Raw genomic sequence first — 13,183 nt, forward strand, 5'->3', positions numbered from 1 at the left:
TGAAGTGTCCAATGGAGTTGAGAGATTTGCTCTCAAGCTATTTTCAACACTTTAGATTGGTTAATAATTTGTAAAAAATAACAGAATCACGTGGGGACTGATATTATGCACTGTAGATGATGATAACTTCAAACTCTTTGCAATTTTTCTCTGAGAAACTCCTTTCTGATATTGCTCCACTATTTTTCACCACAGCATTGGGGGAATTGGTGATCCTCTGCCCATCTTGACTTCTGAGAGACACTGCCACTCTGAGAGGCTCTTTTTATACCCAATCATGTTGCCAATTGACCAATAAGTTGCAAATTGGTCCTCCAGCTGTTCCTTATATGTACATTTAACTTTTCCGGCCTCTTATTGCTACCTGTCCCAACTTTTTTTGGAATGTGTAGCTCTCATGAAATCCAAAATGAGCCAATATTTGGCATGACATTTCAAAATGTCTCACTTTCAACATTTGATATGTTATCTATATTCTATTGTGAATAAAATATAAGTTTATGAAATTTGTAAATTATTCCATTCCTTTTTTTATTCACAATTTGTACAGTGTCCCAACTTTTTTGGAATCGGGTTTGTATTACGGTATATTGAATAATGCTGAATAATGTAATGTACATGTTGAAAACATGTAAAGTCTAATTGGTCAAACAAAATTATTTGAGTTCAAAAGACTCAAAATTCCCATCAAAATAGTTGCCTCGATTGTTTTAGTTAAACCAAGGCAATATTTTTTAGTTTGGAAACCTGTTGCCGTAAATTTCTCAATTATTTCTAACACATTCTCAAGCAAAATAGTGCTTTGGTTTATCTAAAAAATAATTGGGGCGACTGTTTGAATGAGTATTTTGTTTATTTTATATCTTTATTATCTATATTTTGTTTGACCAGTTAGACTTAAGTAATACCAACAGAACTTTCCTCCTAAACTCAACCCAAATACTTTGTGTGGCAGAAACATAACTCAAGTGAAAGTAACACATGAATACACATTAGTGCAATAATAAATATATTGTCTCATATTTTTCAATATATGAAAAGTGTAAAAAATTCCTTGTTCATTATATTTTAATATATTAACGCAATATATTATTCTTTATATTTCCAATATATTTAAACCATTTAATATATTGATCATAAATACGTATATGCATAAGGGGACATCAGCACAACGGCATGCATTTTAACCAGAGTCCTTGCTGTTTTCAGGTTGGCAGGCTGTAATCTCACAGATCAGCACTGTGACATTTTGGCCTCAGCTCTACAATCATCAAACTCCCCCCTGAGAGAGCTGGACCTGAGTAACAATCACCTGCAGGATCCGGGAGCAAAGCTGCTTTTTGCTGGACTAAAGAGTCCAAACTGTCAACTTAACATACTGAGGTTTGTGTTTCACACTGATGATAATTAGTACAGACCCCCGTCAAGCATGTTCAAGAAGAAAACATTTTGGGAAATAGAAAAATGTTGTTTTTCCCTTCATAAGCCTACCACAAATCTAACTGCCCTCTTGGAGATGTGTATACAGTGGGGTCCAAAAGTTTAAGGCAAAAAGTGAAAATGTTTAAATTCTGCACTCTTTTATCATTTTATAAACATATATTTTTTTCCCCTACGTTTTGCTTTTTTTTAAACTATATTTATGAATCGTCTTTGTGTTTGGATAATTTTAAATACAAACAAAAATAATCCAAAAATATGCCAATTTGTTTTTGTTGTGTCACCCAAAATAGTGACACAAGGTTTCTAGAAATACAATTTTTTTCCCCCTTTTCCAAATCTTTAAGACATTCATGCTGTAGATTTGTGTCACCTTCATTTCTGTGACATCCACCAGCTAGAGTTCTCCATGATCTCCACCAGAGGACATTCTTTCTGACTCTTTAGCGTCTCCACCATGAACTACATCTCCTATAACCCATTGCCCAGACTCATTATGGTTTGATTACTTATACCTGTCTATCATTTGCTTGCATAAGTTTGTCTATTTAAGCTCTGTGCTTCTACCCACTCTATGCAAACTGTTAGTGTAAATACTGCAGTTCTGAGTACTTGTATTTTCGGCCAATGCATATTGGCGTGCAAGATTTGCATCTCCATTCTGCCCCGCAGTGTGGGTATAAATATACGGAAGCAGATGCAATGCACATTCAGGTTTTTTTTCTAGTTTCATACTTTGTGAACATAACCAAGCTAACAGTAAAACTAGTCCAACTCTAAGGCAGGTGTTGATGTCATTTTAGTCAATTAGATTGGTTTATGTAATAAAGTACTTCATCATATATATATATATATATATATATATATATATATAGCTCCAGTCCTGGAGGACAAGTGTCCTGCTGAGTTTTGGACACTGGCCCTCCAAATATCCTCACACAAGCGAATCTCATTCAGATTTACTTGCAAATTACAGACAGGTGTGTTTAATTAGAGATGGAACTTAAGTCTGCGGGACTTCAGCCCTCCAGGACTGGAGTTGAAGATCCCTGATGTACATCATGTACTTTTAATTAAGTAAAATCTTTTGTTTTAATTTTGAACAGAGAGTGAATGTTAAAGGAAAATTATATTTTATGGTGAATTGGGTTAACTAAGTAAGTGCTCCTCAAACCTGTCCTGGGTCCCCCAATACTGCACAGTTTTGATGTCTCCCTCATCTAACACACCCGATTTAACTCAGTAGTTCATTAGTAGAGACTGCAAGAATTGAATTGAGTGTGACTGATGTGAGAGACCTCCAAAATGTGCGATGATGGGGAATAATGTATTGCATTAAAATATATTACGATATTGAATAATGCTGAATAATGTAATGTAAATGTTGAAAACATGTAAAGTCTAATTGGTCAAACAAAAATTATTTGAGTTCAAAAGACTCAGAATTCCCATCTAAATAGTTGCCTACATTTTTTTTGCTAAACCAAGGCAATATTTTTTAGTTTGGAAACGTGTTGCCTTAAATTTCTCAATTATTTATAACACATTCTCAAGCAAAATATTGCTTTGGTTTATCTCAAAAATAATTGGGGCGACTATTTGAATGACTATTTTGTTTATATTATATTTTTATTATGTATATTATTATGTTTGACCAGTTAGACTTAAGTAATACCAACAGAACTTTCCTCGTAAACTTAACCCAAATACTTTGTGTGGCAGAAACATAACTCAAGTGAAAGTAACACATGAATACACATTAGTGCAATAATATATATATTGTCACATATTTTTCAATTTATGAAAAGTGACAATTCCTTGTTCATTATATTTTAATATATTAACGCAATATATTCTGTATATTTCCAATATATTTAAACCATTTAATATATTGATCATAAATACGTGTATGGAAATATATTGTCTTTGCATAAGGGGACATCAGCACAACAGCATGCATTTTAACCAGAGTCCTTGCTGTTTTCAGATTGGCAGGCTGTAATCTCACAGATCAGCACTGTGACATTTTGGCCTCAGCTCTACAATCATCAAACTCCCCCCTGAGAGAGCTGGACCTGAGTAACAATCACCTGCAGGATCCGGGAGAAAAGCTGCTTTTTGCTGGACTAAAGAGTCCAAACTGTCAACTTAACATACTGAGGTTTGTGTTTCACAACATTTTGGGAAATAGAAAAATGATGTTTTTCCCTTCATAAGCCTACCACAAATATAACTGCCCTCTTGGAGATGTGTATACAGTGGGGTCCAAAAGTTTAAGGCAAAAAGTGAAAATGTTTAAATTCTGCACTCTTTTATCATTTTATAAACATATTTTCATGACAAATTACCCTTTTCTAAGCCGTCTTTAAAGTTTTACTGACCAGTCCTACATTAACGACTGTTGCTTTTTTTCTCCTACGTTTGCTTTTTTTTTAAACTATATTTATAAATCGTCTTTGTGTTTGGATAATTTTAAATACAAACAAAAATAATCCAAAAAATATGCCAATTTGTTTTTGTTGTGTCATCCAAAATAGTGACACAAGGTTTCTAGAAATACAAGTTTTTTCCCCCTTTTCCAAATCTTTAAGACATTCATGCTGTAGATTTGTGTCACCTTCATTTCTGTGACGTCCACCAGCTAGAGTTCTCCATGATCTCCACCAGAGGACATTCTTTCTGACTCTTTAGCGTCTCCACCATGAACTACATCTCCTATAACCCATTGCCCAGACTCATTATGGTTTGATTACTTATACCTGTCTATCATTTGCTTGCATAAGTTTGTCTATTTAAGCTCTGTGCTTCTACCCACTCTATGCAAACTGTTAGTGTAAATACTGCAGTTCTGAGTACTTGTATTTTCGGCCAATGCATATTGGCGTGCAAGATTTGCATCTCCGTTCTGCCCCGCAGTGTGGGTATAAATATACGGAAGCAGATGCAATGCACATTCAGGTTTTTTTTCTAGTTTCATACTTTGTGAACATAACCAAGCTAACAGTAAAACTAGTCCAACTCTAAGGCAGGTGTTGATGTCATTTTAGTCAATAAGATTGGTTTATGTAATAAAGTACTTCATCATATATATATATATTAGGGGTGTAACGGTTCACAAAATTCACGGTTCGGTTCGATACGATACACTTGTGTCACGGTTCGGTACGGTTCGGTTCGGTACGTTTTCCATAGGCTACAGCAAAAATAAATAAATGCCAGAGAAATTTCCTTGAATTACATTACATTTTTTTTATTTTATTTTTTTATTTATGATGAAACTAACATCATAAAGTATGAATTTTTTTTTTTTTTGCTTTTTTTTTACTGAGCAATAATGGAGCTATACTTGACTTTTCTTATGAGCATAAAACAAAACAGCTCCTTGGACAAAATGAAATGTAATATTGTAGTAGTAGGCTAGTTATAAACAAAGGTTTATTTTAGTTCAGATTAACATTTGAGGGCAGCAATTGTATTCATAATGTAAAAATAAAACAGACGTAATGTTACTTGAAAGCATTATAGCCCACGCACTATTCCTGACAAACTTCCATACCTTGCAGTTAGTGTTACTACAGCAAATCCATTCCACGGTGAATGTTGCTGATCTGTGGACACCGGCCAGTTCATTCATGGCACAATGTTTCTTCCTGGTTTCCACGTCAGCGCTGTTTGATCCGTTAATAACAGAGAAATGTGCATGTTTCTCACTAGATCTCGCAGCGATGTTATTACTTCAGTGGCGAATTCAAAAAGCATTTGAAATTCAAATGCTTTCTTTACTGGTCTGAATCTCTTAGCGCTGTGTGGTGTTGCTTGATCAGGCTCGCGCATAGGGCTCGCGAGTCCCGCTTCACAGGTCAAAACTGATAAACGGTCCACACAAACACAATAAGAGTAGCTCAGTTTCGTTCCTTGCATTGCATTTGCCAGTTGACGTTGTGGTCGCGCCTGCCTCTATGAGCGCGCTTGCCACCCGCGACGCGCCTTCATTTGAAATAACGAAATTTTGGTCGGCAGAAAAAATGGTCCAACGAACCGTTCGGTACGTAATGCGTACCGAAAGCCTCGTACCGAACGGTTCGATACGAATACGCGTATCGTTACACCCCTAATATATATATATATATATATAGCTCCAGTCCTGGAGGACAAGTGTCCTGCTGAGTTTAGGACACTGGCCCTCCAAATATCCTCACACAAGCGAATCTCATTCAGATTTACTTGCAAATTACAGACAGGTGTGTTTAATTAGAGATGGAACTTAAGTCTGCGGGACTTCAGCCCTCCAGGACTGGAGTTGAAGATCCCTGATGTAGAAAATGTACTTTTAATTTAAGGTCCCATTGCATGAAAATTTCACTTTATGAGGTTTTTTAACATGAATATGAGTTCCCCTAGCCTGCCTATGGTCCCCCGGTGGCTAGACATTTTGATGGGTGTAAACCAAGCCCTGGGTATTTTTGAGAAAATGAAAGCTCAGACGGGCGAATCTAGAAATCTTCCCCTTATGTCGTCATAAGGGGAAAGGTTACCTCCCCTTTCTCTGCTTTGCCCACAAAGAGAATTTGGCCGCCCATGAGAAAATGAGCTGTGCAAGCGCGATATTGGTTTTTCCTCGAGAGACATCATGGCTTGCAAATGAGCGAAGCATGGCAGTTGCTCAGTGTTTGGATGTACAAATGAACTCAAAGTATTTTTTTAGTTCCTTCATCCGAGCCTCTGAAGAACCAGTGGGTTATGTGAATTTCTGATGTGTAATTGTTCAAGTTCAGACAGATAATCTTTCTCTCAAAATCGTTCAATACTGTTTATGCATCAGTAAATCAAGCCAGTGACTAAAATATCAACTTCACGTCGTTTGTCTTAGTAGGATGAAAATAATCGTACTTAAACGGTGATTAATATACATAAAGTGATCAAAGAACAATCCCTTTCCAATCGCCCAAGCTGTCAATCACACAGCGCGAGTTTATCTGGACACTTGCCAAAACTCGTTATGAAATCAATGACACTGTTACACTGCACAACGAAGCTCTTACTGTACTTACCTCATGTTTGCATTGGTGAAAGCATTAATGAGATTACAGAAACTGTGTTGCACTGATAAGATCTTCATTCACGCGATCAACAGGCTGTTATCTGCTCAATGCTCATCACTGCAACCTTTTATGTGATGGGAATAGATCTAAATACTTAAACTTCTCACGATTCGTTAATCCCGATAGCTATAATAGTAAAAACGTATAATAGCTGTAATAGTAAAAGTTTTCGAGAGAGTTCCACATGTACTGCGAGATATTTCATATGCAAGCATGTCAGCCAATCACAGCAGTGGGCGTTTACACTGAAGTCTCACAGCAGACACGCCCCTTCAAACAGAGCGTTCAAATCAGAGGATGAAATCAGGCTAGGAAATATGCCTTTTATTTCTAAATTATAACAACTTTTGATCTAAAAAACATACTAACATTATAAGGGCACCCCAGGAAACATTTTAAAATAATAAAATATTCCATGCAATGGGACCTTTATGTTTGACCAGTTAGACCAACAGAACTTTCTTTGTAAACTCAACCCAAATACTTTGTGTAGCAGAAACATAACTCAAGTGAAAGTAACACATGAATACACATTAGTGCAATAATAAATATATTGTCACATATTTTTCAATATATGAAAAGTGACAATTCCTTATGTATTATTCATTATATAATAATATATTAATGTATATATTACTCTGTATATTTCCAATATATTTAAACCATTTAATATATTGATCATAAATACGTATATGCATAAGGGGACCTCAGCACAACAGCATGCATTTTAACCAGAGTCCTTGCTGTTTTCAGGTTGGCAGGCTGTAATCTCACAGATCAGCACTGTGAAATTTTGGCCTCAGCTCTACAATCATCAAACTCCCCCCTGAGAGAGCTGGACCTGAGTAACAATCACCTGCAGGATCCGGGAGAAAAGCTGCTTTTTGCTGGACTAAAGAGTCCAAACTGTCAACTTAACATACTGAGGTTTGTGTTTCACAACATTTTGGGAAATAGAAAAATGATGTTTTTCCCTTCATAAGCCTACCACAAATATAACTGCCCTCTTGGAGATGTGTATACAGTGGGGTCCAAAAGTTTAAGGCAAAAAGTGAAAATGTTTAAATTCTGCACTCTTTTATCATTTTATAAACATATTTTCATGACAAATTACCCTTTTCTAAGCCGTCTTTAAAGTTTTACTGACCAGTCCTACATTAACGACTGTTGCTTTTTTTCTCCTACGTTTGCTTTTTTTTTAAACTATATTTATAAATCGTCTTTGTGTTTGGATAATTTTAAATACAAACAAAAATAATCCAAAAAATATGCCAATTTGTTTTTGTTGTGTCATCCAAAATAGTGACACAAGGTTTCTAGAAATACAAGTTTTTTCCCCCTTTTCCAAATCTTTAAGACATTCATGCTGTAGATTTGTGTCACCTTCATTTCTGTGACGTCCACCAGCTAGAGTTCTCCATGATCTCCACCAGAGGACATTCTTTCTGACTCTTTAGCGTCTCCACCATGAACTACATCTCCTATAACCCATTGCGCAGACTCATTATGGTTTGATTACTTATACCTGTCTATCATTTGCTTGCATAAGTTTGTCTATTTAAGCTCTGTGCTTCTACCCACTCTATGCAAACTGTTAGTGTAAATACTGCAGTTCTGAGTACTTGTATTTTCGGCCAATGCATATTGGCGTGCAAGATTTGCATCTCCGTTCTGCCCCGCAGTGTGGGTATAAATATACGGAAGCAGATGCAATGCACATTCAGGTTTTTTTTCTAGTTTCATACTTTGTGAACATAACCAAGCTAACAGTAAAACTAGTCCAACTCTAAGGCAGGTGTTGATGTCATTTTAGTCAATAAGATTGGTTTATGTAATAAAGTACTTCATCATATATATATATATTAGGGGTGTAACGGTTCACAAAATTCACGGTTCGATACGATACACTTGTGTCACGGTTCGGTACGGTTCGGTTCGGTACGTTTTCCATAGGCTACAGCAAAAATAAATAAATGCCAGAGAAATTTCCTTGAATTACATTACATTTTTTTTATTTTATTTTTTTATTTATGATGAAACTAACATCATAAAGTATGAATTTTTTTTTTTTTTGCTTTTTTTTTACTGAGCAATAATGGAGCTATACTTGACTTTTCTTATGAGCATAAAACAAAACAGCTCCTTGGACAAAATGAAATGTAATATTGTAGTAGTAGGCTAGTTATAAACAAAGGTTTATTTTAGTTCAGATTAACATTTGAGGGCAGCAATTGTATTCATAATGTAAAAATAAAACAGACGTAATGTTACTTGAAAGTATTATAGCCCACGCACTATTCCTGACAAACTTCCATACCTTGCAGTTAGTGTTACTACAGCAAATCCATTCCACGGTGAATGTTGCTGATCTGTGGACACCGGCCAGTTCATTCATGGCACAATGTTTCTTCCTGGTTTCCACGTCAGCGCTGTTTGATCCGTTAATAACAGAGAAATGTGCATGTTTCTCACTAGATCTCGCAGCGATGTTATTACTTCAGTGGCGAATTCAAAAAGCATTTGAAATTCAAATGCTTTCTTTACTGGTCTGAATCTCTTAGCGCTGTGTGGTGTTGCTTGATCAGGCTCGCGCATAGGGCTCGCGAGTCCCGCTTCACAGGTCAAAACTGATAAACGGTCCACACAAACACAATAAGAGTAGCTCAGTTTCGTTCCTTGCATTGCATTTGCCAGTTGACGTTGTGGTCGCGCCTGCCTCTATGAGCGCGCTTGCCACCCGCGACGCGCCTTCATTTGAAATAACGAAATTTTGGTCGGCAGAAAAAATGGTCCAACGAACCGTTCGGTACGTAATGCGTACCGAAAGCCTCGTACCGAACGGTTCGATACGAATACGCGTATCGTTACACCCCTAATATATATATATATATATATAGCTCCAGTCCTGGAGGACAAGTGTCCTGCTGAGTTTAGGACACTGGCCCTCCAAATATCCTCACACAAGCGAATCTCATTCAGATTTACTTGCAAATTACAGACAGGTGTGTTTAATTAGAGATGGAACTTAAGTCTGCGGGACTTCAGCCCTCCAGGACTGGAGTTGAAGATCCCTGATGTAGAAAATGTACTTTTAATTTAAGGTCCCATTGCATGAAAATTTCACTTTATGAGGTTTTTTAACATGAATATGAGTTCCCCTAGCCTGCCTATGGTCCCCCGGTGGCTAGACATTTTGATGGGTGTAAACCAAGCCCTGGGTATTTTTGAGAAAATGAAAGCTCAGACGGGCGAATCTAGAAATCTTCCCCTTATGTCGTCATAAGGGGAAAGGTTACCTCCCCTTTCTCTGCTTTGCCCACAAAGAGAATTTGGCCGCCCATGAGAAAATGAGCTGTGCAAGCGCGATATTGGTTTTTCCTCGAGAGACATCATGGCTTGCAAATGAGCGAAGCATGGCAGTTGCTCAGTGTTTGGATGTACAAATGAACTCAAAGTATTTTTTTAGTTCCTTCATCCGAGCCTCTGAAGAACCAGTGGGTTATGTGAATTTCTGATGTGTAATTGTTCAAGTTCAGACAGATAATCTTTCTCTCAAAATCGTTCAATACTGTTTATGCATCAGTAAATCAAGCCAGTGACTAAAATATCAACTTCACGTCGTTTGTCTTAGTAGGATGAAAATAATCGTACTTAAACGGTGATTAATATACATAAAGTGATCAAAGAACAATCCCTTTCCAATCGCCCAAGCTGTCAATCACACAGCGCGAGTTTATCTGGACACTTGCCAAAACTCGTTATGAAATCAATGACACTGTTACACTGCACAACGAAGCTCTTACTGTACTTACCTCATGTTTGCATTGGTGAAAGCATTAATGAGATTACAGAAACTGTGTTGCAATGATAAGATCTTCATTCACGCGATCAACAGGCTGTTATCTGCTCAATGCTCATCACTGCAACCTTTTATGTGATGGGAATAGATCTAAATACTTAAACTTCTCACGATTCGTTAATCCCGATAGCTATAATAGTAAAAACGTATAATAGCTGTAATAGTAAAAGTTTTCGAGAGAGTTCCACATGTACTGCGAGATATTTCATATGCAAGCATGTCAGCCAATCACAGCAGTGGGCGTTTACACTGAAGTCTCACAGCAGACACGCCCCTTCAAACAGAGCGTTCAAATCAGAGGATGAAATCAGGCTAGGAAATATGCCTTTTATTTCTAAATTATAACAACTTTTGATCTAAAAAACATACTAACATTATAAGGGCACCCCAGGAAACATTTTAAAATAATAAAATATTCCATGCAATGGGACCTTTATGTTTGACCAGTTAGACCAACAGAACTTTCTTTGTAAACTCAACCCAAATACTTTGTGTAGCAGAAACATAACTCAAGTGAAAGTAACACATGAATACACATTAGTGCAATAATAAATATATTGTCACATATTTTTCAATATATGAAAAGTGACAATTCCTTATGTATTATTCATTATATAATAATATATTAATGTATATATTACTCTGTATATTTCCAATATATTTAAACCATTTAATATATTGATCATAAATACGTATATGCATAAGGGGACCTCAGCACAACAGCATGCATTTTAACCAGAGTCCTTGCTGTTTTCAGGTTGGCAGGCTGTAATCTCACAGATCAGCACTGTGAAATTTTGGCCTCAGCTCTACAATCATCAAACTCCCCCCTGAGAGAGCTGGACCTGAGTAACAATCACCTGCAGGATTCGGCAGCAAAGCTGCTCTCTACTGGAGTAAAGAGTCCAAACTGTCAACTTAACATACTGAGGTTTGTGTTTCACACTGATGATAATTAGTACAGACCCCCGTCAAGCATGTTTAAGAAGAAATATTTTTTTTGGGAAATAGAAAATTGTTCTGTTTTTCCCTTCATAAGCCTACCACAAATCTAACTGCCCTCTTGGAGATGTGTATACAGTGGGGTCCAAAATTTTGAGGCAAAAAATTAAAATGTTTATATTCTGCACTGTTTTTTATTAACATATTTTCATGACAAATGACCCTTTTCTAAGCCCTGTCTTTTAAATTTTACTGACCAATCGTACATTAACATTACATAACATCCTACATTTTTTCCGGACGTTTTGCTTTTTTGCTTTGTGTTTGGGTCATTTTAAATACAAAGAAAAATACTCCCAAAATATGCTAATTTGTTTTTGTTGGGTCACCCAAAATAGTGACACAAGGTTTCTAGAAATACAAGTTTTTTTTCCCCCTTTTCCAAATCTTTGAATCATTCATGCTGTAGATGTTTCTGTGACATCCACCAGCTAGATCTCCACCAGAGGACTTTCTTTCTGACTCTTTCACCTCTGTGCTGGACGAGGGGGCTCCTGTCTTGCGGGCGGAGATCGTAGTCCTACTGGCGAAGGACTCTATAGAGCCCGTCCCTCCAGCAGAAATGAAGACAGGGTTTTACAGCCCCTACTTTATCCTTTGGCATATGGCATCCACAGCCGCAGTAACGCCACTCGGATTGCTTCATATGAGGCCACTTCAACACTGGCTTCACGGCCGAGTCCTGAGATGGGCATGACAACGCGGAACACACTGAGTGACAATCACCCCAGCCTGTTGCCAAACCTTCAGCCCGTGGTCAGACCCTGTGTTTCTATGGGCAGGAGTTCCCCTAGAGCAAGTGTCTAGGTTGCTGTTGTCTCCATAAATGCCTCCACCGGCTGGGGTGCCACGTACAAGGGGCATGCAAGTTCGGGTATTTGGATGGGTCCCCAACTGCATTGGCACATCAACTGCCTCGAGTTGCTAGCAGTACGTTTTGCGCTGGTTTCGCCGCTATGAGACAAACACGCACTGGTCCGTATGGACAGCACTGTGATTGAAATCAACAATCAAGGTGGTCTACGCTCCCGCCGCATGTCGCAGCTCGCCCGCCACCTCCTGCTATTCAGGCGTTTTAGGAAAAAAGGGTGAACAAATTGCAACAGAATCAAACTCAACTGATTTTGTATCCTCCATATGTCCTGAGGAAGGAAAAAAAAAGCCCAGAAGAATCCCATTAGGGGAAAGTTCCGAAAAAGACCCAAATATATCCTATTCATACGCCTATTCATTATTTTTCTCACATGAATAGGGTAAAAAATGTAACCTTTAGATATCACCATGAAAATTACTGAGTTGATTACTTATATCAAGACAAACAAAAAATGTATTACAAGTTTTTTTCAAATTGTTTGTTAACATGGACAAACGGTGCATAATCTAATTACAGATGTGCTAATTTGCATAAATACCACAACAGATCTAAACATTGGGTCTAGCCAGGTGAAAATGTCTTGTTGAATCTTGTTGACAAATAACAGTAAAATACTTAATATTAAGGTCTGAATGGAACCCATTTAGGCTACCCATGAGCATTAATACATAGAGGCAGGAAGAAGTACTTTAGAAATTAGATTATGCACCGTTTGTCCATGTTAACAAACAATTTTGAAAAACTTGTAATACATTTTTTGTTTGTCTTGATATAAGTAATCAACTCAGTAATTTTCATGGTGATATCTAAAGGTTAAATTTTTTACCCTATTCATGTGAGAAAAATAATGAATAGGCGTATGAATAGGATATATTTGGGTCTTTTTCGGAACTTTCCCCTAATGGG

At 37.2% G+C, this 13,183-nt stretch overlaps 1 protein-coding gene across 1 annotated transcript in view; it reads left to right on the forward strand.

The window, feature by feature from the left end:
* LOC309499860 (uncharacterized protein) overlaps positions 1-13,183 on the forward strand; it is a gene marked incomplete at its 3' end in the record, with an annotated part of 48,582 nt that overhangs the window by 14,491 nt on the left and 20,908 nt on the right. The window contains exons 5-8 of the mRNA XM_082171339.1: positions 1,210-1,383; positions 3,428-3,601; positions 7,296-7,469; positions 11,159-11,332. Coding sequence (XP_082027465.1) covers positions 1,210-1,383; positions 3,428-3,601; positions 7,296-7,469; positions 11,159-11,332 — 696 coding nt within the window. The remainder of the gene's footprint in view (positions 1-1,209; positions 1,384-3,427; positions 3,602-7,295; positions 7,470-11,158; positions 11,333-13,183) is intronic.

Source organism: Leuciscus leuciscus (genome assembly GCF_965113295.1).
Source record: "Leuciscus leuciscus genome assembly, chromosome: 1".
In the NCBI taxonomy this organism is placed as follows: domain Eukaryota; kingdom Metazoa; phylum Chordata; class Actinopteri; order Cypriniformes; family Leuciscidae; genus Leuciscus; species Leuciscus leuciscus.